We start from the raw sequence: 25,363 nt of genomic DNA on the forward strand, positions 1-25,363 counted from the left end.
ATTTCGCTAAAAATACAAGGTTCACCCCTTACAATTTGAGATTTTTCATATCAATCTGATATTGCCCAGTTATGCTAAAAATGCCAACTTCACCCCTTACAATCTTCAATTTTCAAGAAACATCTGATTTTTCCCAATTTCGCTTAAAAAAGCAAGGTTAACCCCTTTCAATCTGCAATTTTCCAGAAACATCTGATTTTGCCCTAATTTGGCAAGGTTAACCTCTTACAATTTTTGATTTTTCATACAAATCTGATTTTGCCCAATTTTTCTAAAAATGCAAAGTTTACCCCTTACAATCTGAAATTTTCCATAAACACCTGATTTTGCCCTATTTTGCTAAAAAATGCAAGGTTAACCACTGACAATTTGAAATTTTTTATAAACATTTAAATTTTCCCAATTTTACTAAAAAAGCAAGGTTAACCCCTTACAATTTATAATTTTTCATACACATCTTATTTTGCCAAAATTTACTACAAAAGCAAGGTTAACCCCTTACAATCTGAAATTTTCCAGAAAGATCTGATTTTGCCCAATTTCGCTAAAAAATGCAAGGTTCACCCCTTTCTATTTGAAATGTTTCATAAACATCTAAATTTTACTAAAAATGCAAGGTTAACCCCTTACAAGCTGCAATTTTCCAGAAACATCTGATTTTTCCCAATTTTGCTAAAATGTAAGGCTCATTGCAACTGTTAAATCAATACATGGAGTGTCCCATTTGACTTTTTTAAAACAAATTATTTTTCCAGTTTTTAGGGTAAAGGAATTTTCTCTTTTTCCTTTCTCTTTTGTTGTTGCTATATTTTGCGAATTAACTCATTCGTATGGAATGCTCATAGTCAATCAAAGAATATTTCACACATAGGGGCCTAAATTATATATTTTTAAATTTATTAGAGACGCATTGATCGTGCTATCATATACCATTCTAATACCATTGCGAATTACTGTATTGTTTGGAATGCTCACAATTAAAGACACGTTATTTGAAAGATGTATAAATAATATTTATATTACAATGTACATCTTTATTCTTTCCCGGTATAATTTATGGCGTTTCTTACGTCAATTGGCAATCGCGTCATTATATAATGATAGTCAAATTGATCAAATGAAACTCCGTTTTGATTATAGTCAATTATGAAATATTCATTGATTTATGACATACACCTTTGTTTCAATTTTGATACTACCCGTAGACCTGCCGAGCAGCTGTAGATATCAAACTAAACCAAAGTATAAAAGATAGAGGGTAAAAAAAATCAAAAAGTTATGTGCTAGTCAAGCTTTCAGGGATCGGTCTGAGCCACAACAATGCCCCAGCCGATCCCTTAGTTCTCTTCCGGGGTCTCGGCGTCCCCGACCAATACACAATTAAATCTCTAATAGTGAATAATTGAACTCATACGTTAAAAACCAAAAAGACACCAGCGGGATTCGAACCCGGGACCCCGCTAACCGTGGACGACGAATCGTAACCACTCGGCCATTTCGTTACCTTAGAATGTTACTTAAACTGAGAAAAGTTGTCTTTATAGGTGAGCAAACGCGCCAGGAAGATTACATGGTCCATTTGCTTTACCTTAATGGGTAAAAACAAGTCGATATAATGAGCCCAGTGTGTTTGGTTTGTTAGGAAGCTGCATAACACAGCCTAATGTGCAAAACAGTGGTGTGCTAGGCGGATCATTACGCAACAATGAACCCCGCAATTGTGTATTTTCAAAAGGCAGACGCGTAGATTTCTACTCTTTGTATCTGGGCACATATAGATTCCCACCTCCCTCTTCAGCTATTTCGACTTTCTTAAAAAGAAAAATAGAGACTGTCAGCGAATCTCCGGGAGTTGAAATAAGGATCGTCCCCTCGATAGACCTCAGACTCAGTAAAGTTCAACATTGGGGTCTTTTTCAACAGCTGTTTTTGCGGAAACTTTACATCTGGATTTTTTAGAAGCATCTGATTTTGCCCAATTTTAGTAAAATATGCTCCAAATTTTGCTAAAAAAGCAAGGTTAACCCCTTACCATTTTAGATTTTTCATACAAATCTGATTTTGACAAATTTTACTAAATATACAAGGTACACCTCTTACAATTTAAAATTGTTCATAAATATTTCTTTTTGCCCAATTTTGCTAAAAAAAATGCAAGGTTAACCCCCTTTAACAATTTTTTTCATGAACATCTAATTTTTCCCAATCTTATTCAACAAGCAAGGTTAACCCCTTACAATCTGCAATTTTCCAAAAACATTTGATTTTTTTCCCATTGTCGCTTTAAAAAATATTGCGAGGTTAACCCCTTTCAATTTGAAATTCTTCGTAACATCTAACTTTGCAAAATTTCACTAAAAAAGCAAGGTTTATCCCTTACAGCTTAAATTTATCGGAAACATCTGATTTTGCCCAATTTCGCTAAAATATGCAATGTTCACCCCTTACAATTTGAAATGTTTCATAAACATCTAACCCCATACAATCTGCAATCAGAAACATCTGAATTTTTCCGATTTTGCTAAAAAAAATGCAAGGTTAACCCGTTACAACTTGATTTTTTTTCATAAACATCTAATTTTGCCCAATTTTACATCAGCTTATGCTAACAAATTATCAGGTAACTGGATCATTAAACGGGACAGGTGCACATCGGCCTTGGAACTCAGACCATGTGTCATGCACTCCTCAATGCATAGATGATGCACATAGCACTATGGTAGTACAGGCACAGCTGGGGGTACTGCCCAAACAATGATGAACGCATTGCGTATGCTTAAAGAATTACCCACAATTCCGGTTTTTACCGTTTAGGTCTGGCTCTAATCAGTTTACGCGATCCCCTGACGTCTTATACACTGCCTTTAGGCAAAATAGTCAGACTTTCGCAGTCTAGTAACCAGACTTTGACTCTTAACGAAACATCGAATGAAAAGGGAAATATCAAATGCATTGCAAAAGATCGAATGCAAACATACCGATAAAACATCGAATACAAATAGCTCGAATTGTCAAACATATTTGTGAAACATTGCTCACATATTTGAGAATATCGCAAATATATTGTAGAACAACACACACAATTGTATCGAAAAACTTTGCACATTTAATGCAAAAAATCGAACATAATATTGAAAACATCGCACATATAAATCGTCAAAAACATCGCACATATAAATTGAAAAACGCATATAAATGTAAAACATCGCACACATATATAGAACATCGCACATATATTGTAAAACATCGCACAAATATATTAAACATCGCGCAAATAATGAAAAACATCGCACACTTATATTGAACATCGCACATAAATGTAAAAGATAACAAACACATATTGAACATCCAACATATATATTGCAAAATATTGAATATTGCAACGTTTGACACGCCATAACTGACAGAGTACGCTCTTTTAGGTTTTTTAATTTGACGACAATATAATTGTCATTTTTTTGGTTGACATTCCCTATTAATTATAGAAATAAAAAGCGGAGGAAAAAAAATTGGACACTGCGGGCCAACGAATTTGTGTTCACATGAGCCACGTGGTTGTGCCATGTAATTTCTGGAAGTAGCAGTGTTTGGAGTTTAAACATAAAACCAAGTCATTTGAGCTGTACGTTGAGCTGCTATTATTATTATTATTATTATTATTTATTCGGCCAACAAATGAACAAAAGTACAATGACAAAGCAAATAAAAAGTAAAAAGTAAACAAAAATTGGAAATTGGAAACGGTCAGACCAGACAAGACTGAAGAATGCGAGTAGGAATGGGTCGGGGGAGGGGGGGGGGGGGGGGGGGGAGGGTGGACAGTTTGACAGGGGAGAGGAGATAGAGGGACAGAAAACAAAAACAATATAACATTCCAAACCGGCCAGGGTAGACAAAAGTGTACTAAAACACTGTAGCCCTAAGGCCTGCCAACCCATGCTCAAAATGTCTACACAAAAATTAAATAGCATCCCGCAGCTAAAATGGTTCATCTTTAGTACCACGTAATATTATAATATTTTAGCGATCATGATAGTGTACTCATGAGTGTAATCGTCTGGACTGGATGGATAAACCTAGTACTGAAGAGCACTGCATGCACCACACAGCGATAACCCGCCGCCGCGAGAGGGCGCTATCACGACCAACCACTATTGCTCACCGTAACCCGGCGGAACATCCAACCGCGCCTGCCAACCCATCCAACCGTCTGCAAAATGACGACCGTTCAAAGGCTTGTGTTATTTACGAATGACCAAGATAATGTTCCGTATTCAGCATGAATTTATTTATATCAACTAGCGAGGCAGCTTTTGCACTCTCTTGTAAATCTGGTATTTGTTCCCAATATACAGGGTTACAGCTCATGATGCAAATAGTTTACTGCAGCAATGGAATTAGTCATCACCGCCTGTAATCAGCGGGACATTTAAGTAGCCTAAAAAAAAACACGTTACTGCATGGAGGAACATTTTCCAGTCCTACAAATCATCATTGGGTTTGTGGGAAGCCAAGAGCTTAACTTTGTTTCATTTAGCTGCATTGCCAATTGGCACATGTAATATTTTAAGGATTATATGCGTTTGTCTTTTCGTATCATGCTTAAAACGCTGGCAGCGACCAATAAAATGTCGGCTTCACCGTTCTAGTTTTCATTTGCAAAGCTAAAAAAAAAAAACCTCCGCTTTCTGTCACATGAACTTAATCGGACTTGGACACGAAGTCATGCCAGGCCCAATACAATCTTCATGTCATTTGGAAATTGAATCATAACTACTGTTTTATCAACTGCTTTTAAAAATATGTTAAATTTATTATAAGGTGAACTTATTTTGTCCACTTTTTAACCCCTTAAGGACGGGGTGTAATGGGGACATTCCTCCACCCATAGAGCAAGTGGCCCGCATGACTGCACAGCCTTTGCGTGGTAGCGGGACTGCACAAAAGCAGCAGCTGTGGAACTACCCACTAGCCGTGTGCCACGGTATACCACAGCTGGCAACTGCATTCCAATGAGAATTAGCGGCCGCGGCCATGACCGCTTCCCGTGCGCATGGGGTTAAAAACCATCACAAATCTGCACCAACATCTGCCCATGGGGACTTGTTATTTATATGCAACTGTTCTCGTTGGTCAATGTCAACCGTCGTGGTCTTCAGTTATTTATTACTGAATGGTTCACCTAATTCAGGTATTCTATAGTTATTCCTTCATCGAACTATCGTGTTCTGTTGTTATCTATATGGTGCACCTCATTCAGGTTTTGTTACTATTCTGTCTTCGAACTGTCGGGGTTTGTTGGTGTTGAAGCGACGGGTTCAATTCATTCCAGCTTTGCTAATTATAACTGAGTCTACAAAACGTCGTTTCTGTTGATGATTATCGTTCCCCCACTCCGAATACAAATTGTAGCATACACATGATTCTGTAGCTCAGAGTAGCTGATTCAATGACTCCAAACTCGAAAATTATGTTTAAATGGTAATCTTTTGCCAAAACAAATTGGTTAAATTGGTCGGAAATTGCCTATGGATCGCACCACAGAGCGTCTAGAATCCATTTCCCCCGGAGCCCTTCAGCTGTCCCGAACCCCACGCCGTTAGGACTTTGTGCTTCGCGCTCGCTATAGCTCGCTATAGTCAAGTGTCCACCCCGCCCCCCCCCCACTTTTGAGAAGCGATTGACGCCCTTGTCTGCTATTAATATTCCGAAATGCTGACATCAAACGTTTATCAGGCATTGTAATAACAAACTGTGCAAGATTGTACTAAAACGGTTTGCATACCCTAGTTTAATTCCAATTTAGCCACAAATGCCAAATGCAATTTAACACAATACCATCTGATTAATAAAAAAAGAAATAGTAGCCGATACCGACAGTAAAAAGTAACTTCGGGTAAAAAGAAGAAGAAGTAAATTCGGACAGCTTTGGGATGATAGTAAAGGGGTTGGGGTCGGGACTACGATTGATGGTGTTTGGGTTCATACGATTAGGGCAAGAGTAAGCTTTCACTTTCAAGGAAATTCCCTCATTTTTAAGGAACATTTTACTTTGGAAGGAATTTCTAAGGAAATGGAAACAAATATCAAATTTTGAGGAAATCCCCTAAATCTAAAGGCTAAGGAAATTCATAAATTTGAGCCAATTCTACAACATTCTTCAGGAATCATATAAGAATTTGCCCTTCACCGACATATAAACACTGTACTTGTGCAAGCTATCAGAAATAATTATATATAGGCCTATATTGCAATTAAAGTATTAATAATGAGTATTAACGATGCAAACTATCTTAAAACAACATTCGCAGGTCAGGTGCGATTCTCTTATGCTACCCAGATCTCAACTTTTAAATATTCCCCTTTTTTATCGTAATTTACTTTTCCTCAAAATTAAGAAGAGACTGTTTCGAACCTGTTTTGTGGCCTGACAAATTTCTCGTAATTCCAAATTTTGAAACAACAGGTTTTCTGTGTTTCCTGATATTCGCAAGGAACTCAAAACGTTTCCTTTGTACAATCTCCCACCATAATCAGATGATTTTTTAATTAGTTTTTTTTTTTTTCCCATTGAGAACCGCAACTGGCATAATGTGCATACCCACCACCTCAGCAAACGATAACCCATTATCCTAAAACAAACATCGAAAATGTTGTCATCTAAAACGCCAATATTTTCGTTTGAAGTATTGTATCTGTGGCTGAGCCCAAACAGTACAAATCGTCGGTTGTATCTGGTCCTCCGAGTTAGTGCGGGGCGCACTAGTTGCTCTGGTAGCACCTTCCTCTGTATCGAGTCCCATCCGCAGTTCTCGCATGCACACGGCAGTAATAACCGGAAGGACAGGGAACGTCGGTTGAGCAAGCTGAAACCCCGCTTGACCCTGAAATAATTGCAATAAATAGCGGGAAAAAGGTTAAAGAATGCCCGGCCTTCTGCTTCTTCTGCTTTATTTATGACTGGGCTCTAGTGCAGCACAAAGCCATGCATGTTGGGGGGGGGGACAGTTTGATTCTAATTATGCAGATGGAATTTGGTGATATGACAACAGGGTCTGGTAAAATATTCCACTCTTTGATGGTACGAGGAAACTGTGACGACCTATGAAAGTTCAGTGGCAGTTGAGTGGAACTTAGTATAGCTGCGTTGGTGCTGTTTTGAGTGTCGTTGCGGCCTTGTCGGGCAACTGAAGTCAGGTACCAGTCACTGGGTAAATATATCTACCAAATCACAGATGGTAGACGATTCACAAGCTCACAAGCGGTTGGCTTTGTTATGTAGAGGTCGTTCACAGTCACCAAGCATGAAAGGCATTTTGTTGGTAGATTAGACCATTTCCAAGTATCAGCGGGAACGCCTGACATTTTCGGAAAGGGGCAGCTATATACTTCCTACTCCCGTTATGGCCACGTGCAGCGCCTATCCGCAGAGCCACTTCTAACACTACGGCTGCGGTCCTCATCCTCAGCTTGAGACTTACCGTAATGACGCCTTTCAGGACCGGGTGGTGCTGGTGGAGCTGGTGGCGCTTTTGGAGCTGGTGGAGCTGGTGGAGCTGGTGGAGCTGGTGGAGCTGGTGGAGCTGGTGGAGCTGGTGGAGCTGGTGGAGCTGGTGGAGCTGGAAATAGAGAAGAAGACAAGGTTTGTCAAACCACTTTGACCGATGATTTGTGTTCATTGATGGACATCTTTTGGTCTGGGAAGCAGTGTACAAAATGCTGTCACTACGGAAATTGACCAACGGATACGTGAGCGGGTGAGATCGGAGACGGATGAGATCATCGGGCCCATGGTTTATAGGAAAAAATTATTCTCCACATTAGGCGACTGTCAAGTGAACAAGCTCGAAATGATCTCGGAAGCTGCGGATCAACGCATTGTTTTCATATGCATGCGTGACGTGATTGTGCCATGTAATTTCTGGAAGGAGTGCAGTACAATTTAACATCAGTTTTTCGACCCTAGCATGCCTAGTCGCCAAATGTTTCAGTACTAAGAATGCCTTGGCCTTCTGCTTCTTCTGCTCAATTTATGGCTGGGCGGGCTCTAATGCAGCACAAAGCCATGCATGTAGGGGAGGGGGACAGTTTGATTCTAATTATGCAGATGGAATTTGGTTATATGACAACAGGGTCTGGTAAAATATTCCACTCTTTGATGGTACGAGGAAACTATGACAACCTATGAAAGTTCAGTGGCGATTGTGTGGAACTTGGTATAGCTGCGTTTGTGCTGTTTTGAGTGTCGGTGCGGCCTTGTCGGGCAACTGGGGTCAGGTCCCAGTCACTGGGTAAATAATCTACCAAATCAAGGATAATAGACGATTCACAAGCTCACAAGCGGTTGGCTTTGTTATGAAGAGGCCGTTCACAGTCACCAAGCATGACAGGCATTTTGTTGGTAGATTAGACCATTTCCGAGTATCAGCGGGAACGCCCGACATTTTCGGAAAGGGGCAGCTACTTCCTACTCCCGTTATGGCCACGTGCAGCGCCTATCCGCAGAGCCACTTCTAACACTACGGCTGCGGTCCTCATCCCCAGCTTGAGACTTACCGTCGTCAGACGTTTTAAGACCGGGTGGAGCTGGTGGAGCTGGTGGAGCTGGTGGAGCTGGTGGAGCTGGTGGAGCTGGAAATAGAGAAGAAGACAAGGTTTGTCAAACCACTTTGACCTATGATTTGTGTTAATAGATTGACATCTTTTGGTCTGGGAAGCAGTGTACAAAATGCTGTCACTACGGAAATTGACCCAACGGATACGTGAGCGGGTGAGATCGGAGACGGATGAGATCATCGGGCCCATGGTTTAAAGGAAAAAATTATTCTCCACATTAGGCGATTGTCAAGTGAACAAGCTCGAAATGATCTCGGAAGCTGCGGACCAACGCATTGTTTTCATATGCATGCGTGACGTGATTGTGCCATGTAATTTCTGGAAGGAGTGCAGTACAATTTAACATCAGGTTTTCGACCCTAGCATGGCTAGTCGACAAATGTTTCAGTACTAAGAATGCCTTGGCCTTCTGCTTCTTCTGCTCAATTTATGGCTGGGCGGGCTCTAATGCAGCACAAAGCCATGCATGTAGGGGGGGGGGACAGTTTGATTACAATTTTGCAGATGGAATTTGGTTATATGACAACAGGGTCTGGTAAAATATTCCACTCTTTGATGGTACGAGGAAACTATGACAACCTATGAAAGTTCAGTGGCGATTGTGTGGAACTTGGTATAGCTGCGTTTGTGCTGTTTTGAGTGTCGGTGCGGCCTTGTCGGGCAACTGGGGTCAGGTCCCAGTCACTGGGTAAATAATCTACCAAATCAAGGATGGTAGACGATTCACAAGCTCACAAGCGGTTGGCTTTGTTATGAAGAGGCCGTTCACAGTCACCAAGCATGACAGGCATTTTGTTGGTAGATTAGACCATTTCCGAGTATCAGCGGGAACGCCCGACATTTTCGGAAAGGGGCAGCTACTTCCTACTCCCGTTATGGCCACGTGCAGCGCCTATCCGCAGAGCCACTTCTAACACTACGGCTGCGGTCCTCATCCTCAGCTTGAGACTTACCGTAATAACGCCTTTCGGGACCGGGTGGAGCTGGTGGAGCTGGTGGCGTTTGTGGAGCTGGTGGAGCTGGTGGAGCTGGTGGAGCTGGAAATAGAGAAGAAGACAAGGTTTTTCAAACCACTTTGACCTATGGTTTGTGTTAATAGATTGACATCTTTTGGTCTGGGAAGCAGTGTACAAAATGTTGTCACTACGGAAATTGACCCAACGGATACGTGAGCGGGTGAGATCGGAGACGGATGAGATCATCGGGCCCATGGTTTATAGGAAAAAATTATTCTCCACATTAGGCGACTGTCAAGTGAACAAGCTCGAAATGATCTCGGAAGCTGCGGACCAACGCATTGTTTTCATATGCATGCGTTACGTGATTGTGCCATGTAAATTCTGGAAGGAGTGCAGTACAATTTAACATCAGGTTTTCGACCATAGCATGCCTAGTCGCCAAATGTTTCAGTACTAAGAATGCCATGGCCTTCTGCTTCTTCTGCTCAATTTATGGCTGGGCGGGCTCTAGTGCAGCACGACGCCATGCATTTTTTTTTGGGGGGGGGGGCAGTTTGATTCTAATTATGCAGATGGAATTTGGTGATATGACAACAGGGTCTGGTAAAATATTCCACTCTTTGATGGTACGAGGAAACTATGACAACCTATGAAAGTTCAGTGGCGATTGTGTGGAACTTGGTATAGCTGCGTTTGTGCTGTTTTGAGTGTCGGTGCGGCCTTGTCGGGCAACTGGGGTCAGGTACCAGTCACTGGGTAAATATATCTACCAAATCACGGATTGTAGACGATTCACAAGCTCACAAGCGGTTGGCTTTGTTATGTAGAGGTCGTTCACAGTCACCAAGCATGACAGGCATTTTGTTGGTAGATTAGACCATTTCCGAGTATCAGCGGGAACGCCAGACATTTTCGGAAAGGGGCAGCTACTTCCTACACCCGTTATGGCCACGTGCAGCGCCTATCCGCAGAGCCACTTCTAACACTACGGCTGCGGTCCTCATCCCCAGCTTGAGACTTACCGTCGTTAGACGATTTAAGACCGGGTGGACCTGGTGGAGCTGGTGGAGCTGGTGGAGCTGGTGGAGCAGGTGGAGCTGGTGGAGCTGGAAATAGAGAAGAAGACAAGGTTTGTCAAACCACTTTGACCTATGATTTGTGTTAATAGATTGACATCTTTTGGTCTGGGAAGCAGTGTACAAAATGCTGTCACTACGGAAATTGACCCAACGGATACGTGAGCGGGTGAGATCGGAGACGGATGAAATCATCGGGCCCATGGTTTATAGGAAAAAATTATTCTCCACATAAGGCGATTGTCAAGTGAACAAGCTCGAAATGATCTCGGAAGCTGCGGACCAACGCATTGTTTTCATATGCATGCGTTACATGATTGTCACGGTGCCATGTAATTTCTGGGAGTGCAGTACAATTTAACATCAGGTTTTCGACCCTAGCATGCCTAGTCGCCAAATTTTTCAGTACTAAGAATGCTTGGCCTTCTGCTTCTTCTGCTCAATTTATGGCTGGGCGGGCTCTAATGCAGCACAAAGCCATGCATGTAGGGGGGGGGGGACAGCTTGATTACAATTTTGCAGATGGAATTTGGTGATATGACAACAGGGTCTGGTAAAATATTCCACTCTTTGATGGTACGAGGAAACTACGACAACTTATGAAAGTTCAGTAGCGATTGTGTGGAACTTGGTATAGCTGCGTTTGTGCTGTTTTGAGTGTCGGTGCGGCCTTGTCGGGCAACTGGGGTCAGGTACCAGTCACTGGGTAAATATATCTACCAAATCACATATGGTAGACGATTCACAAGCTCACAAGCGGTTGGCTTTGTTATGAAGAGGCCGTTCACAGTCACCAAGCATGACAGTCATTTTGTTGGTAGATTAGACCATTTCCGAGTATCAGCGGGAACGCCCGACATTTTCGGAAAGAGACAGCTACTTCCCACACCCGTTATGGCCATGTGCAGCGCCTATCCACAGAGCCACTTCTAACACTACGGCTGCGGTCCTCATCCCCAGCTTGAGACTTACCGTCGTAAGGCATTTCAGAACCGGGTGGAGCTGGTGGAGCTGGTGGAGCTGGTGGAGCTGGTGGAGCTGGTGGAGCTGGTGGAGCTGGTGGAGCTGGTGGAGCTGGTGGAGCTGGAAATAGTTAAAAAGACAAGGTTTGTCAAACCACTTTGACCTATGATTTGTGTTCATAGATTGACATCTTTTGGTCTGCGAATCAGTGTACAAATGCTGTCACTACGGAAATTGACCCAACGGATACGTGAGCGGATGGGATCGGAGACGGATGAGATCATCGGGCCCATGGTTTATAGGAAAAATTATTTTCCACATTAGGCGATTGTCAAGTGAACAAGCTCGAAATGATCTCGGAAGCTGCGGACCAACGCATTGTTTTCATATGCATGCGTGACGTGATTGTGCCATGTAATTTCTGGAAGGAGTGCAGTTCAATTTAACATCAGGTTTTCGACCCTATATCACCCAGTTTTCCAGTACTTGTATAAATACCTGCGCCTGACGTTTGTTACTAACTAAAGAACTAACGAACCATAACGGACACGACCATTTGTTAAGCTGCCGTTCCGCAGCTAAAAACAAGAGTTATAATTATACCGTTTTGTGCCACTTACATCTCTCCATATGCTCTAAGTATCTGTCCTCCAAGTGTCGGTCCTTAAAGTATCGGCCCAGGAGTTCGCGCAGTTCAATCAACTGGTCTTCAACATCTCTCTCTGGGAACCAAATCAAAAAAATTACGACTATACAATCTAACTGATAAATGATATTGCAATGCATAGTTCAGGGTCGAGACACATATTACAGGGTGTATCCAAAAAAGAAAACTCGTATGTAAAGTAAATTATAAAAATAATCTTATACATATTTTCAAATAAGTTATAGATCACGTCAAACTCCAATGTGTCCTCTTTCTATAATACCTTGATTGCGTGACATTTCTCTGCCCACGGACGACTGAGCATTCATTGTTATTCTGTGAAGGGCCAAAATCTGTACTGGGCCAAATTTATGCACAGGGGTAACCGGTATTCTGGGCATGTGGAACGGCTTTATTTAAAGACAGATGAGATCCAGGCCTTTTCTTAAATACAATGTGTTCAATTTTGACACAGTGATTTAACCACTCTCAGTGTTGAAGTGTACCCCTCATGGCCAAATGCATTCAATGTGGCCACCACCTCTTTCCACATAAACCTCTGCACGATGACTATAGTCCATTTCAACGTTTGCATATCAAACCAGTTAGCAAGTAAAACTGACCCAGTACAGGTTTTGACACGACGAAATAACAACGAATGCTCAGTCATCCCTGGCCACACACACAATCAAGGTATCATTGGAAAGAGGACGCATTGGTGTTTCACAATGATCTTTAACTTATTTGAAAACATTTCTTAGATTTGTGTTATACTTTACTTATATTTAGGCCTACATCTGGGTTTCATGCATCTTATGTTATTGGATAAACCCTGTATGAATACTGACTCGCTACAGTTTATTGCCCATGCCCACGTGAGGATTGTGAACGTTCGACCAATAAAGGTTACTGACACTGGATTTCATGCATAGGCCTATGAGTCCAAATTTCATGTGACACTGGAAAGTGTTCAAGACCGGCCAGCCGGTCTTTATCAACCGTTTTAAACTGACCACGTGACGGGAACTCAACCACTAGGAATGGGTAAACTGTCTCAGGTATTTATAAATAAAAATTGTAACAACTGATTTCGTCCTTGAAATTTCTACCTACCAGTATGGAATGCGGGAAGTAACGATCAACACAATACGTGCACATACCTTTACGAAGTGCCATGGCAAAGACGCAGCTCAGGCACATCAACAAAATCAGACCGGTGTATCCCTTCATATTTTTGCTGATTTCTTTCTGAGAATCAATAGTAATAGAAATAAAATGTAATTTGATACAAGTTTTTTGTTATCGTACAAAATATTGACTCAATTTATCCATTGGCTCCTAACCAATAATATTAACAAAGTTCAAAACAAGTAACATGAAATGCTTCAGTGTTGCTGTTATAACAACTGGGCTGGATTATCACTTGACCGCAAGCAGAAAGTTCAGCAGTATTAAATTCTGGACACTTTCGCAAATTCCCTTGTGTGCAACCACAAGATACACTCTCAAAACATGTATTGACACGTGGTTGGTTTGAAAAAAAGTCGGTTAACATTTCTACTAACGATTAAAGTGTACATTTTTCCAATTTGACCAATGATGGGAACGTTTTAGCCAACGTTGAATAAAATTGGTTCATTTTTGTAACCAAATTTTCAACCAACTGTTGTGTTGTTCACCTGGTAACCAACGGTTGGTTAAAACAATTAAATTTACCCAATGCATCTGGTTAAATTTGGTTAAATGTAATCAACGTTGGGTAAAATGACTAATTTTACCAACCGTTGGTAACCATGTGAACAACACAATTAACAGTTGGTTACAAAAATATACCAACTTTAACCAACGTTGGGTAGAATGTCCCTAACATCTATATATATAAGAGAGAGTTTAACTCGGCCTCCGAGACGATGTTTGCTCATGAAAGGATCCGAGACCGCGGGCTCCCGCGGCGCCAAAATCGCTCCACGTCCGTGGAAAAATACGGAGGGTGTCTTCCGCCGGGTCGGACACTTCGGGTCGTCCTGATTTTCCCGTACGGACCGGCGATCCTTTTCGTCTATTTTTCGTGACTGCATTTTGCACAGGAATTTGCCGTCGTGTGCGCTTTCACGTTGACTGCCTGGCCGCCCCCTGTGCTGGCTTTTCTGCGAGTCTAGACTGTGCGAGGTCAGCGAGGTCAACCTAGGGGTTTCGTTTACGTGTTCTACTCAGCCGTTCTGCAAAAGCGTTCACTAAATTGTGGATGGGGTGACCTTGGTAAAATATTTTTTCTCCATGGTGCGTGGCCACCGAGTGCCCCTATTCTTTCATATGCTTCGCTTGCCGCCCCTGCGCCGAGTGCAACGAATACTCAGAAGGACTACACATTAAGTATGCCTTGCGCGGTCTGACCAATCGAAAGTCTACACTGCGTAGTATTTCCGGGCTATGCAAAACTGTCGATGGCAACGCGTACTGCAGCCTGCTCCACACCCTGAAAACGAGGTTGGGTCTGCGGTGCTCGCTATTTGCATGATTTGAAGCACAAGCATGTGAGTGACGTGTATAGTGCTCTGTTGCTTCCATCGTGTGTTAATACAGCTCCATGCTTCCACCAAGGCTGAGCGTTGTGAGTTCGCTGCCCGCCACATGTGTTGCGTTATAATTTCGGGGGCCTGTCTGGGATCAACGAAGGATTGATGCATTGCTTCAAACATCGCGATCTTAAACGCAGTCACACAAAAAATCAACGAAAATGTGTCCGATCCGGCGGAAGACACCCTCCACATTTTTCCACGGACGTGGAGCGATTTTGGCGTCGCGAAAGACCGCGGTCTCAGATCGTTTCAGGAGCAAACATTTCTCGGAGGCCGAGTAAAATTTGCTCTTATAATGGTTGCCCCAAGTTGAATAACAGTTGACTCGACAAGTTCCTCGCAGACAGTCTCGCAAATTGTAAGACGTTCACGTTTACGTTTGTTGAAGAGTCCAATATACTGAAACTTAATTATGACCTTCTTAATCAGCCTTCGCCTGTGTACTACGGCAAGCCTTTCAAGTACGTTTTCTCACAAATGCCACTGCCTCACAAAATGCCAATTTAACAGACCAACGGGAACATTTACAGACTGTTGCCATGGTACATAATTATCATGGGCGTCAATCGGTGGGGGACGGGGAACCCCTCCCCCCCCCCAATTTTAAAGCAGTGGAGACTTTTGGGGTCCCCTCCCCCCCCCCCCCCACTTTTCTTCCCCAAATAAAAATTGTAGCTACTACATGTATAATGATTCTATTACTCAGAATAGCTGATTCAATGACACCAAACTCGAAAATGATGTTTAAAAGATGATCTTTTGCTAAAAAAAATTGTTTTAATGGTCAGAAATTGCCTCAGATCGCACCACAGAAATTGCTTTTCTATAACTGCATGTCTTCTCAACTAAATCCCCCAATTACATTCATCTCCCCACATTTTCATCCCCAACTCTACGCCCTACCCGCTCTGTGATCGGGTAAATCAACGAGGTATCGATGCATTGCTTCAAATATTGTGATCTTTGAACTATGTTGGGTTGGAATAACGAAGAGTGCATAAATAATAATATTGGCGGTTGTTGGCTGTTTGGCCTTGCTTATATTATGGTTGAACCATGCCAACTTGAATAAAATAGTTAAATCGACTTTTTCCTCACAGGTCTCGCAAATTGTAAGAAGTTCAAGTTTACGTTTGTTGAAGAGTCCAATACTGTACCTTCATAATGACCTTCCTCCATGATTCAGAGTATGTAATTTTATGGTAACACACTCAACATTTCTATTGCAAATGCCACCTTCACGTTTTATTCCATTATGATTTATTGTCACATTAACAAACGCGACTGCCTCACAAAATGCAACAGACCAACGGGAAAGTTTACAGACAGTTATACATGCCATGGTACATAATTATCATAGGCGCGGTGTCAATCGGTGGGGGACGGGGGACCCCCACCCCAACATTTAAAAGCGGGCACTGAATATCGTTTGGTTCCCTACCCCCACTTTTTCTTCCCCGAATAAAAATTGTAGCCTACTATAATATTCTTTTGCTCAGAACAGCTGATTCAATGACTCCAAACTCGAAAATGATGTTTAAAAGATGATCTTTTGTTTTACTATATCATACGTGGTCAGAAATTGCCTCAGATCGCGTCACCGTAAATTGCTTTTCTATAGCTACATGTCTTCTCAACTAAATCCCCCATTTACAGTTAACTCCCCACACTTTCAACCCCAACACAAATACGCCCTACCCGATCTATGATCAGGTAAATCAGCTTGTTGGTCATATTGGACAAATTTAAATATTGTTGTTGGTTAAAATTGTAACCAACTTTTTTTAACCAACCAATTTTTTAATACATGTTTTGAGGGTGTAAGACTGAAACTCGCTCCATAAGATGACGCCACTGTTCTGCTCATGAATATGAAAATTTATCTCGCCACTGATCTATTTTAATAGGCCGCACCTATACGCACCGCCGCGCCTACGCACCGACATGCAGAGACTTTAAGCCCCTGTCACACTTTTGCGTATCCCAATTCCTTATGAGTTCCTTATCAACAATTTTCAATACGCAGCCGTACGATCAAAAACGTCGAAATTTTTTTTTTGACATATGTGCGACGCACATCTAGCGAACAAGTAACGAATTCAGCGCATCCACTGCGTATGAGATGCGTATGAGTTGCGTATGCAGTGCGCAAGTTCGCCATCTGTGCGTTTCTCATAAGTTACGAATAAGTACAATGCGCTGCCCGCTCGCAGAACGAGCGGTACTAATTCGTGCAATACGTCGCTATGTATACGTCCAATATAGGAGGTCAGCGTATTGCCGCGTATGAACGGCTTATCCCTCACGAACACATTGCGTACTCGTACCGCGCTCGACCGATGCGGGACCGGTGCGCTGCTTATTTATAACTTATGACCTGCGTAACAGCGTACGCAGCGTAGTTTTGTGCATGCCCAAAACTATCCAGCGTACTGGGCCGTACCATGCGTATGCCTGCGTACATAAAACTTACATAAAACGATAGAGATGGATATGAGGTGCGTATTGTGCGTACGACTGCGTATGAAAAAAGTCAATGCGCAACTCATAAGGAATTAGGATACGCAGAAGTGTGACAGGGCCCTTAGAAAGGCGATACGAATATAAGGGGGGGGGGGCGGGGGCTAGGGGGGCTTTAGCTCCCCCAAAATTTTGTCTAGCCCCCAAAATAAATTGCGTAAAAAGAAATTGCTTTTGCAAAAAGAAGGATTGTGATGAAGTGCGAACGGTCTCCTCCTAAAGAAATAGTAGTGACAAGGGTGCATTTGTAGTCAATATAGTTTGAATGATTTGAGGATATTATTGGCGCTCCCCATTGAAAATATGGCATGACCCCCCCCCCCCCCCCCCCCCCCCCCCCATTGATTTTCGGAGGCCTAAGTGTCTGGGGAAAATAACCGGTCTACATTTCAGCACGCCTCTCTGAAAAAATTCTGGATCCACCTTGCTAGCCCCCCCCCCCAAAAAAAATATTGGTTCTAGAACCGCGCCTGGCATGGTGCTCTAAAAGGTTGCGCCTCAGGGATCAAGTCTTTCAAGCGTTCAGTCGTGACTACCTTTTCCTTTATCGTGTAACTTGATTGATTCAGGGTCAGTTTTCTGATCAGGGTTTCTGTGTTAAAGGTAAACCAGTGCAAACAACAAGGGCAAACAACAAGCGTAATATTAATGCCTGCCATATACATGTACTGGCATGGCTGGCCAGCAATTGCGATATCAACATGGGGACCAGTAGGCAGGGAATTTCGAAGCGAGGGCGTGGGCGGCTGAACACCGCCCGATTGCTAGTCATCTACATTGCGCAATTTTCGTGAAAAGTGTAGTGCACAAGAAATATCTCATAGCTATAACACCATTTGCAAATGTATGACAGGTACTGATAGGGTTACAGTAATATGCACTTGTATAAATTATTCCCCCCAAAACTGTGGCGGTTGCACTCAGAAACGAATCCAACTTAATGACATTTGATCGGCTTTAAATGTACGGTTGATATGACATGCTTGAATACAGGACGCATGAGGTATGCTAATTGCTTGGAGTTTGCCGGATAGCTAGCGCCGTCTTCCCGAAACTGGATTTGATTCGTATTGTTAACAGAGTAACCTCTACCGGTGCGGTAGCTTTGCCACGCTTGTCAGGATCTGGCTGTGTAATATAAGAAACACAGCCAGTCTTGAACCGAGACTATATAAAACGGGACTTACCTTCTCCAGATGAAGAGTTTAAGACGAATTAACTGATTTGCAGAGACAGTGCTGTTGAGAACCGTTGACGTAGGCGTTCGAATTGGTAGTCTCTTTATAATTGGGAAAGTTGTAACTTTTATTGCGCAGCAATCGAAGTCACTCTCGACTTACTCCTTTGTGTTATCAACGTAACTGCGCACGTCGCATGACGAAATATGCCACAATAAAGTCTGTGTTTAGTAAACTAATGCAAGTAGCAGCTCAATGATCTGGGTATACCGCCTCTCTGTCCGAGGGAATAATCCATTATGAACACAAATTTGTATCCTTGTGGAGACACGCACACAATAGGGAACAAAACATTGTAATGGTCTCCACAAGGTAATTTCTATAGATGAATAGGTTTCCACAAGGATTCTACGAAATAGATATATGGGTTTTACTCAAAAACTAGGATTTTCCAAGGTGGGTTGATCCGTTGCAAATGGAAGAGTTTTTAGAAAAGGGATATCAAGTCCAAATTTCAGCCAAGGAAACTAATTCTGGTTAAAATAAGAGCATTTTGAAACTTCACTTTCAAAATTGAAAAACTTTACTACACGAGTACAAAGAAATGTCTCCACAAGGATACAAATTTTAGAATATGTGTTTACGTGTGTGCTTTCCCATGGTGCTCTGTGTACCGTGGACCCCCACTGCAGGGGCGGATGCAGGAATTGTTGCAGGGGGGGGGGGTGGTTCATCAGCCAAAAAATCTGAATTGCAGACTTTTTTTCTCCTTGTAGTTGTTGTGGTTGTTGTTTTTTTTTTCTTTTCTTTTTTTTGGTATTTTTTTTTTTTTGGGGGGGGGGGGGGGGGGGAATGGCCCCCGTTGGCCCCCTGGATCCGCCCTTGACAATCGGTGGGGACAGGGGGGGGGGGGAAGCTTATACATATCGTATCGTTTACCCCCCCCCCCCCACCTCCGAAAAGAAACTGTAGCATAAAAATTATGATGCTATTACATTAGAGTATAGCTGATTCAATGACTCCAAACTCGAAAATTGTATTTAAATGGTAATCTTCTGCTAAAATAAACTGATTAAATTGGTCAGAAATTACCTCTGATTGCACCTGCACAAAGCGTCTAGAATCCAAACATTTTAAGCGGCCCCGAACCCCACGCCGTTAGAGGACTTCGTGCTTCGCGCTCGTTTTAGTTCCGATCAAGGTATGTCCCCCTGAAAGAAACTCACATTTGAGAAGTGATTGACGCCCTTGTCTGCTATTAACATTCCAAAATGTTGACATCAAACGTTTATCAGGCATTTCAATAACAAACTGTGCAAGATTGTACAAAAACGGTTTGCGTATAACATATTTTAATTCCAATTCAACCACAAATGCCAAATGCAGGTTTACGCAATACCACCCGATTAATACTAAAACTTTAATAGCTGATACTGACAGTTAAAAGGAACTTCGGGGAAAAAGTAACTTTGGACCATTTTTGGATGATAGGGTTGGGGTTGGGGTAGGAGTTACGATTGATAGAGTTTGGGTTTATAGGATTAGGGCAAGGGTTAGGGCTAGGGTGAGGGCAGCGCTTTTACTTTTAAGGACATTTCCTCATTTTAAGGATTTGTTTTACTATGGAAGGAATTTCTAAGGAAATGGAAAAAAATTGGAAATTTTGAGGAAATCCCCTAAATCTAAAGAAATATTTAAATTTTGAGCAAATTCTACAACATTCTCCAGAAATAATATTTGGAGTTGCCCTTCACCGACGTATTTGTGTGTCACCTCCGGAGTGAAATTTGGGAAAAAGTCACTTGGGTGGGACTCGAACCCTCGACCACCAGCTCGTGTTTTGAGTCCCACCCGAGTGACTTTTTCCAACTTTCACTCCAGAGGTAACACACTGAGTACCGCGTCTAGACGTCGGTGAGGGGCAAATCCTAAATATTTAATTTATATCACCCCGACGCAAACTCCAGCTAATGAATACTCTCAAAAATGAGTCCATTTCAGTTTCACAAGAATGATTTGAAACAAGACTAGGCAGAGTAAAACTTGCTGCGCGTGCGCACAACTTGATTTCTTCAAAAGGGACCGGATATTTTGAGCATTGCACTGGAGATTAAGGAGACTTGGCTCTCAGGATGAGGCCATTTTTCATTTGGGTTGTGGGTGTACTAAGTAAGGGTCAGGGTTTGGGTAAGAGTTTTTAGGGATAGGGTATGATTATAAGTGGGGTCAGTCAAGACGTAAAGTTACAGTTATGATTGAGTAGCTTAAAAAAATAACGTGTAAAGAGTGAAAGCCATCAGAAATATTAATATATACTGCAGTTACAATATTAAGAATGAGTAAACTATGCAAACTAACTCAAAAGAATGCAGGGCAGGTGCGGTTCTATATAGGCTACCCAAATCTCAAAACATTAAATGTCCCCCTTTTTTTAGCGTATTTTACATTTTCTCATAATTATAGAAGAGACCGTTCCGAACCTGTTGTGTGGCCTGACAAATCGCAGTTTTTCTCGTAATTAATCCAAATTTTGAAACAATAAAATTCCTCTGTTTCGTGATAATCGCAAGAAACTCAAAGATTTTTTTGGACAATCTTCCACCCAAAATCAGATGATTTAAATTAGTTTTTTTTCTTTTTCCCCATCAGGAACCGCACCCTGCAGAATGTGCATACCCATCACCTTGACAAACGATACCCCATTCTCCTTATAAACAAACATCGAAAGTATTAAGCTGTCTTCTAAAACGTCAATATTTCGTTTGAATCATTGTAGGCCTATCCGTGACTCGAGTTCAAAGAGTAGAAAGCGTCGGTTGAGCGCGTGGCGCCCGTTGGGTTGGTTTCCGGTCTCCGGGTTGGTGTGGGGCGCACTACTTGTCGACGACGCAGTATCCACTCCCTGTGGTGCCGACACCTCGCACAGCGCAGCGCCAACCTGAAGGGCACGGGCTGTTGTTGGAGCAAGTTCTTCCCCCGCGCCCTGAAATCAATGCAATGAATAGCGGGAAATGTCGTTGGTAGATTAGACCATCTTACACGCGGAAATTCACGAGCTATATCGTGAACATTTCCGAGTATCCGGGAAAAGCCGGACATTTTCGGAAAGGGACAGCTACTTCCTATACCCGTAATGGCCACGTGCTCCATGGCGCCTTTACCCGCAGGGCCATTTCTGAAACTATGGCTGTGGTCTCCATCCATCTCCAGCTTGAGATATACCGTTCGATAATAGAGCTGGAAAACTGAAACTAGAGTTGGAAACGAACACGAAGCCAAGGCTTGTCAAACCCTTTTGGCCTATGATTTGTCAAAATAGACTGACATCTTTTGGTCTGGAAACCAGGGTACAAAATGCTCTTACGATGCACTACGGAAATGGCCCAAACGGATCTGTGACCGGATGAGATCGGAGACAGATGAGATCCCATGTTTTTATGAAAACATTTTCTCCACATTAGGGGAGTGTCACGTAAACAAGCTCCAAATGATCTCGTAAGCTGCGGATCAACGCATTTGTTTTCATATGCATGCGTGACGTGATTGTGCCGTTTAATTTCTGGAAGGAGTGCAGTACAATTTAACATCAGGTTTTCGACCCTAGCATGCCTATAGTAACCGAATTTTCCAGTACTGTATAAATTGGTAAGCGACCCAGAGGGCCCAGGACTGACGGAGCACTTGATATTTATACCCAGGCCCGAGGGACAAGGTGATTTATAGCCATGCCAGGCATTTGCTAACGTTTGTTACTAACCAAAGAACCTACTAACCAACTAACAGAGAGAAACGACAATCCGTTAAGCTGCTGTTCCGAAGCTAAAAACAAGAGTTATATAGCGTTTTGTGCCACTTACGTTTCCCCAGGTATTGGTCCTCCAAGTATCGGTCCTCTAAATATTTGTCCAGGAGTTCGCGCAGTTCAATCAACTGGTCTTCAACATCTCTCTCTGGGAACCAAATCAACGAATTTAGACTGATAAATGATATTGCAATACTGAGTTCAAGGTTGAGACTCATATTACAGGATGTATCCCCAAAGGAAACTTATATGTAAAGTAAATTAAAAAAGATTTAATACATATTTTCAAATCATTTTAATCATGTAAAACTCCAATGTGTCATCTCAATGATAGACTGATTGCATGTCTGTGGCCAAGGATGACTGAGCATTCATTGTTATTCAGTGTTGTAGTATTCGTACTCGGTACCCGTACTCGAGTACTACGAGTACTTTTTTTGTTTTGTTTTTAGAATACTCGTACTCGTACTCGATTGTCAAAGTACTTGTACTCGAAATGACGGTACTCGTACTCGGGCAGCAAAGTTCTCGTACTCGACATGTCGAAATCACGGTACTCGATTATCAAGGTACTCGATCGTACTCGAAAAGCAGTACTCGAGGGCAAAAATGCTAGCTTGACTTACCACGGCCATTTTTATCGATACTTTTTTTTTAAATGGTTGCTTTCGAAGAAATCAAAATTTCCTGACTTTCTTTTGCGCACGTCCGGACAAACACATGTAACAGATATAGCCGTGAATGGTTCTGAATATCGGTCTTACTGGGCCAGTTACGCACACTAGTGACCAAATTGCCGTATGCGGACACATTGACCAATCATGTACGTGAACCGCCGAAGAGTTCCTCAAAATGGTCGTTCGATTAACTGTGGTGATTGGAACAAGGCCGTTTTCCGTTCTTATCCAAACGTTTAAAACGGTGACGGGCTCTCGACCAATATGGAATGGGTAAACTGTCTTAGGTATTTATAAATAAAATGGTAATAGCTAATTTCGTCGTTGAAATCCATACTTGCACGTAAGGAATGCGGGAAGTAACGCGATCAACACAATACGTACACATACCTTTACGAAGTGCCATGGCAAAGACGCAGCTCATGCACATCAACAGAACCAAACAGGTGTATGCCTTCATTGTTTGCGCTGATTTCTTAATGAGAATAAAAAGTTTTAAACAATCAGAGGATGGCATAAAATGTTGTATAAAATATAACATTTGATACAAGTTTTTTTTGGGGGTACACAAAACACTTTTTGTTGGTGGGTACACTTTTTGTTGGTGGGGGGGGGGGGGGGGGCCCCCAGCCCCCAGCCCCCCCCCCCCCCCCCCCCCAGTGGCTACACCACTGCCATTGGCTACCAGTTCAATTTATATAAACCAACACTAATAACGAAGTTGAAAACAAGTAACCTGAAATGTTTGAATGTGGCTGTTATTACCACCAGGCTGGATTATTGACCGCAAGTGGAAAGTTTCAGCAGTATTAAATTCTGGACCCTTTGGCAAGTTCCCTTGTGCAACCACAAGATACACTCTCAAAAATTGTTAACCAACAATGTTTAAATTTGTTCAATTTACCAATGTTTGTTACATTTTACCCAGCGTTGGGTAACATTGGTTCAGACGGTAAAATAATTAAATTTACCAAACGTTCGTCAAATTTGGTTAAATTCAATCAACGTTGGGTAAAATTACGAATTTAAACAACCGCTGGTTACCAGGTGAACCACACAACAGTTGGTTAAAAAGTTGGTTACGTAAATAAATAAAATTTAACCAACGTTTGGTAAAATGTACCCAAAATTTGTCATATTGGACAAATGTACACATTGTTGGTTATAATTTTGATCAACTTTGTTTAACCAACCAAATTTTAATATATGTTTTGAGAGTGTAAGCCTGGAAGCTCTCCCCAAGATGACGTCACTGTTCTGCTCATGAAATTGAAAATGTATCTCACCACTAGTCTATTTAGGCCAAAAAAAACCTCCGGTTTCTGGTCTGCGCGCGCGTCGCCGTAGCCATGCGCGTCGGCAAAATTTAAAAAGTTTTTTTTTTTTTTCACTGTAAGATGATGTCTCAAAACTGCCAAAGTCACTGGTTTGACCGAAATCCTGCTGCTGCACAATTTTTACTTGTTTTTAGATGGGGTTACGATCGAGTATAAGCTTTTTTTTGGCCTCTCTGGGCCCATATATTTTGCACTAAATTTAGTAGGGCACCATTTGCAGTCATCAGCCGACATTTAAAGAGGAAAAAAGTAAAAAAAAAAAAAAAAAAGTAAAAAAAAAGAAGTCGCGTCGCCGCCACACTTTTTGGGCAACCTCCATACCAGAAACCGTTTGGCCTTAGGCCTGAGCACCGAAAGTGACTTTAGAAATGCAATGCGAAGTTTGAAAAAAAAAGCGAAAAAAACGAAGAGGTTTAAAATGAATGCAATTTTTCTTTCATTATAATTTAAAAGACCCCTATAATGGTATCGTCAACGTCAAATTCTTATGGGGAATCGTTGGCTTTATGTGACCAAACAACGAGGCGCCTTGTGCGCTAAAAAAATGCCTCGGGGAAGTCTGGACACTCATTCAGCCGAGAACACCATTCCCTTCTTCTTTTGGACGGGGTTTCTGGGTTAAAGGTAAACAACAAGTGCAAACAGCAAATGCAAACGACAAGCGTAATATTAATGCCTGCAATGGCGATATGGGGACCAGCAGCCGGGGAATTTCGAAGGGTTGTGTGCATGGGTCCGACTGTTAAAGCTATAGCCATCTACATTGCGCAATTTCCGTAAAAGGTGTGCTGCACAAGCAATATCCTATAGCTATAACACCAGTTTGCAAATGTAGGTACTTATATTGCAATAAAATGCACTGGTACCATTAGGAGCATCGCCATTGCCCAAACAAAATATGTCCCCCAATCCCCGCCCCCTGATATCGCGGCCACTGCTACTGGCGGTTTCATGCAAAATGCGATCACTTGTATAAAAAAAATGCAACTCTCACTTAGAAATGAATCCAA

General features: G+C 42.1%; 1 protein-coding gene across 1 annotated transcript; it reads right to left on the reverse strand.

Moving 5' to 3' along the window:
* Positions 1-4,151: 4,151 nt before the first annotated feature.
* LOC119721548 (vegetative cell wall protein gp1-like) lies at positions 4,152-18,817 on the reverse strand. Its single transcript, XM_038191627.1, has 9 exons — positions 18,547-18,817; positions 13,421-13,508; positions 12,235-12,336; positions 11,624-11,734; positions 10,628-10,681; positions 8,557-8,631; positions 7,444-7,619; positions 6,719-6,884; positions 4,152-4,210 (listed from the first exon to the last, which is right to left on the reverse strand). The coding sequence occupies exons 2-9, from the start codon at positions 13,488-13,490 to the stop codon at positions 4,152-4,154; spliced, it is 813 nt and encodes a 270-aa protein (XP_038047555.1). The 5' UTR covers positions 13,491-13,508; positions 18,547-18,817.
* Between the last annotated feature and the right edge of the window lie 6,546 nt (positions 18,818-25,363).

The sequence above is a fragment of the Patiria miniata genome, unplaced genomic scaffold (genome assembly GCF_015706575.1).
Source record: "Patiria miniata isolate m_02_andy unplaced genomic scaffold, ASM1570657v1 HiC_scaffold_13, whole genome shotgun sequence".
NCBI lineage: Eukaryota > Metazoa > Echinodermata > Asteroidea > Valvatida > Asterinidae > Patiria > Patiria miniata.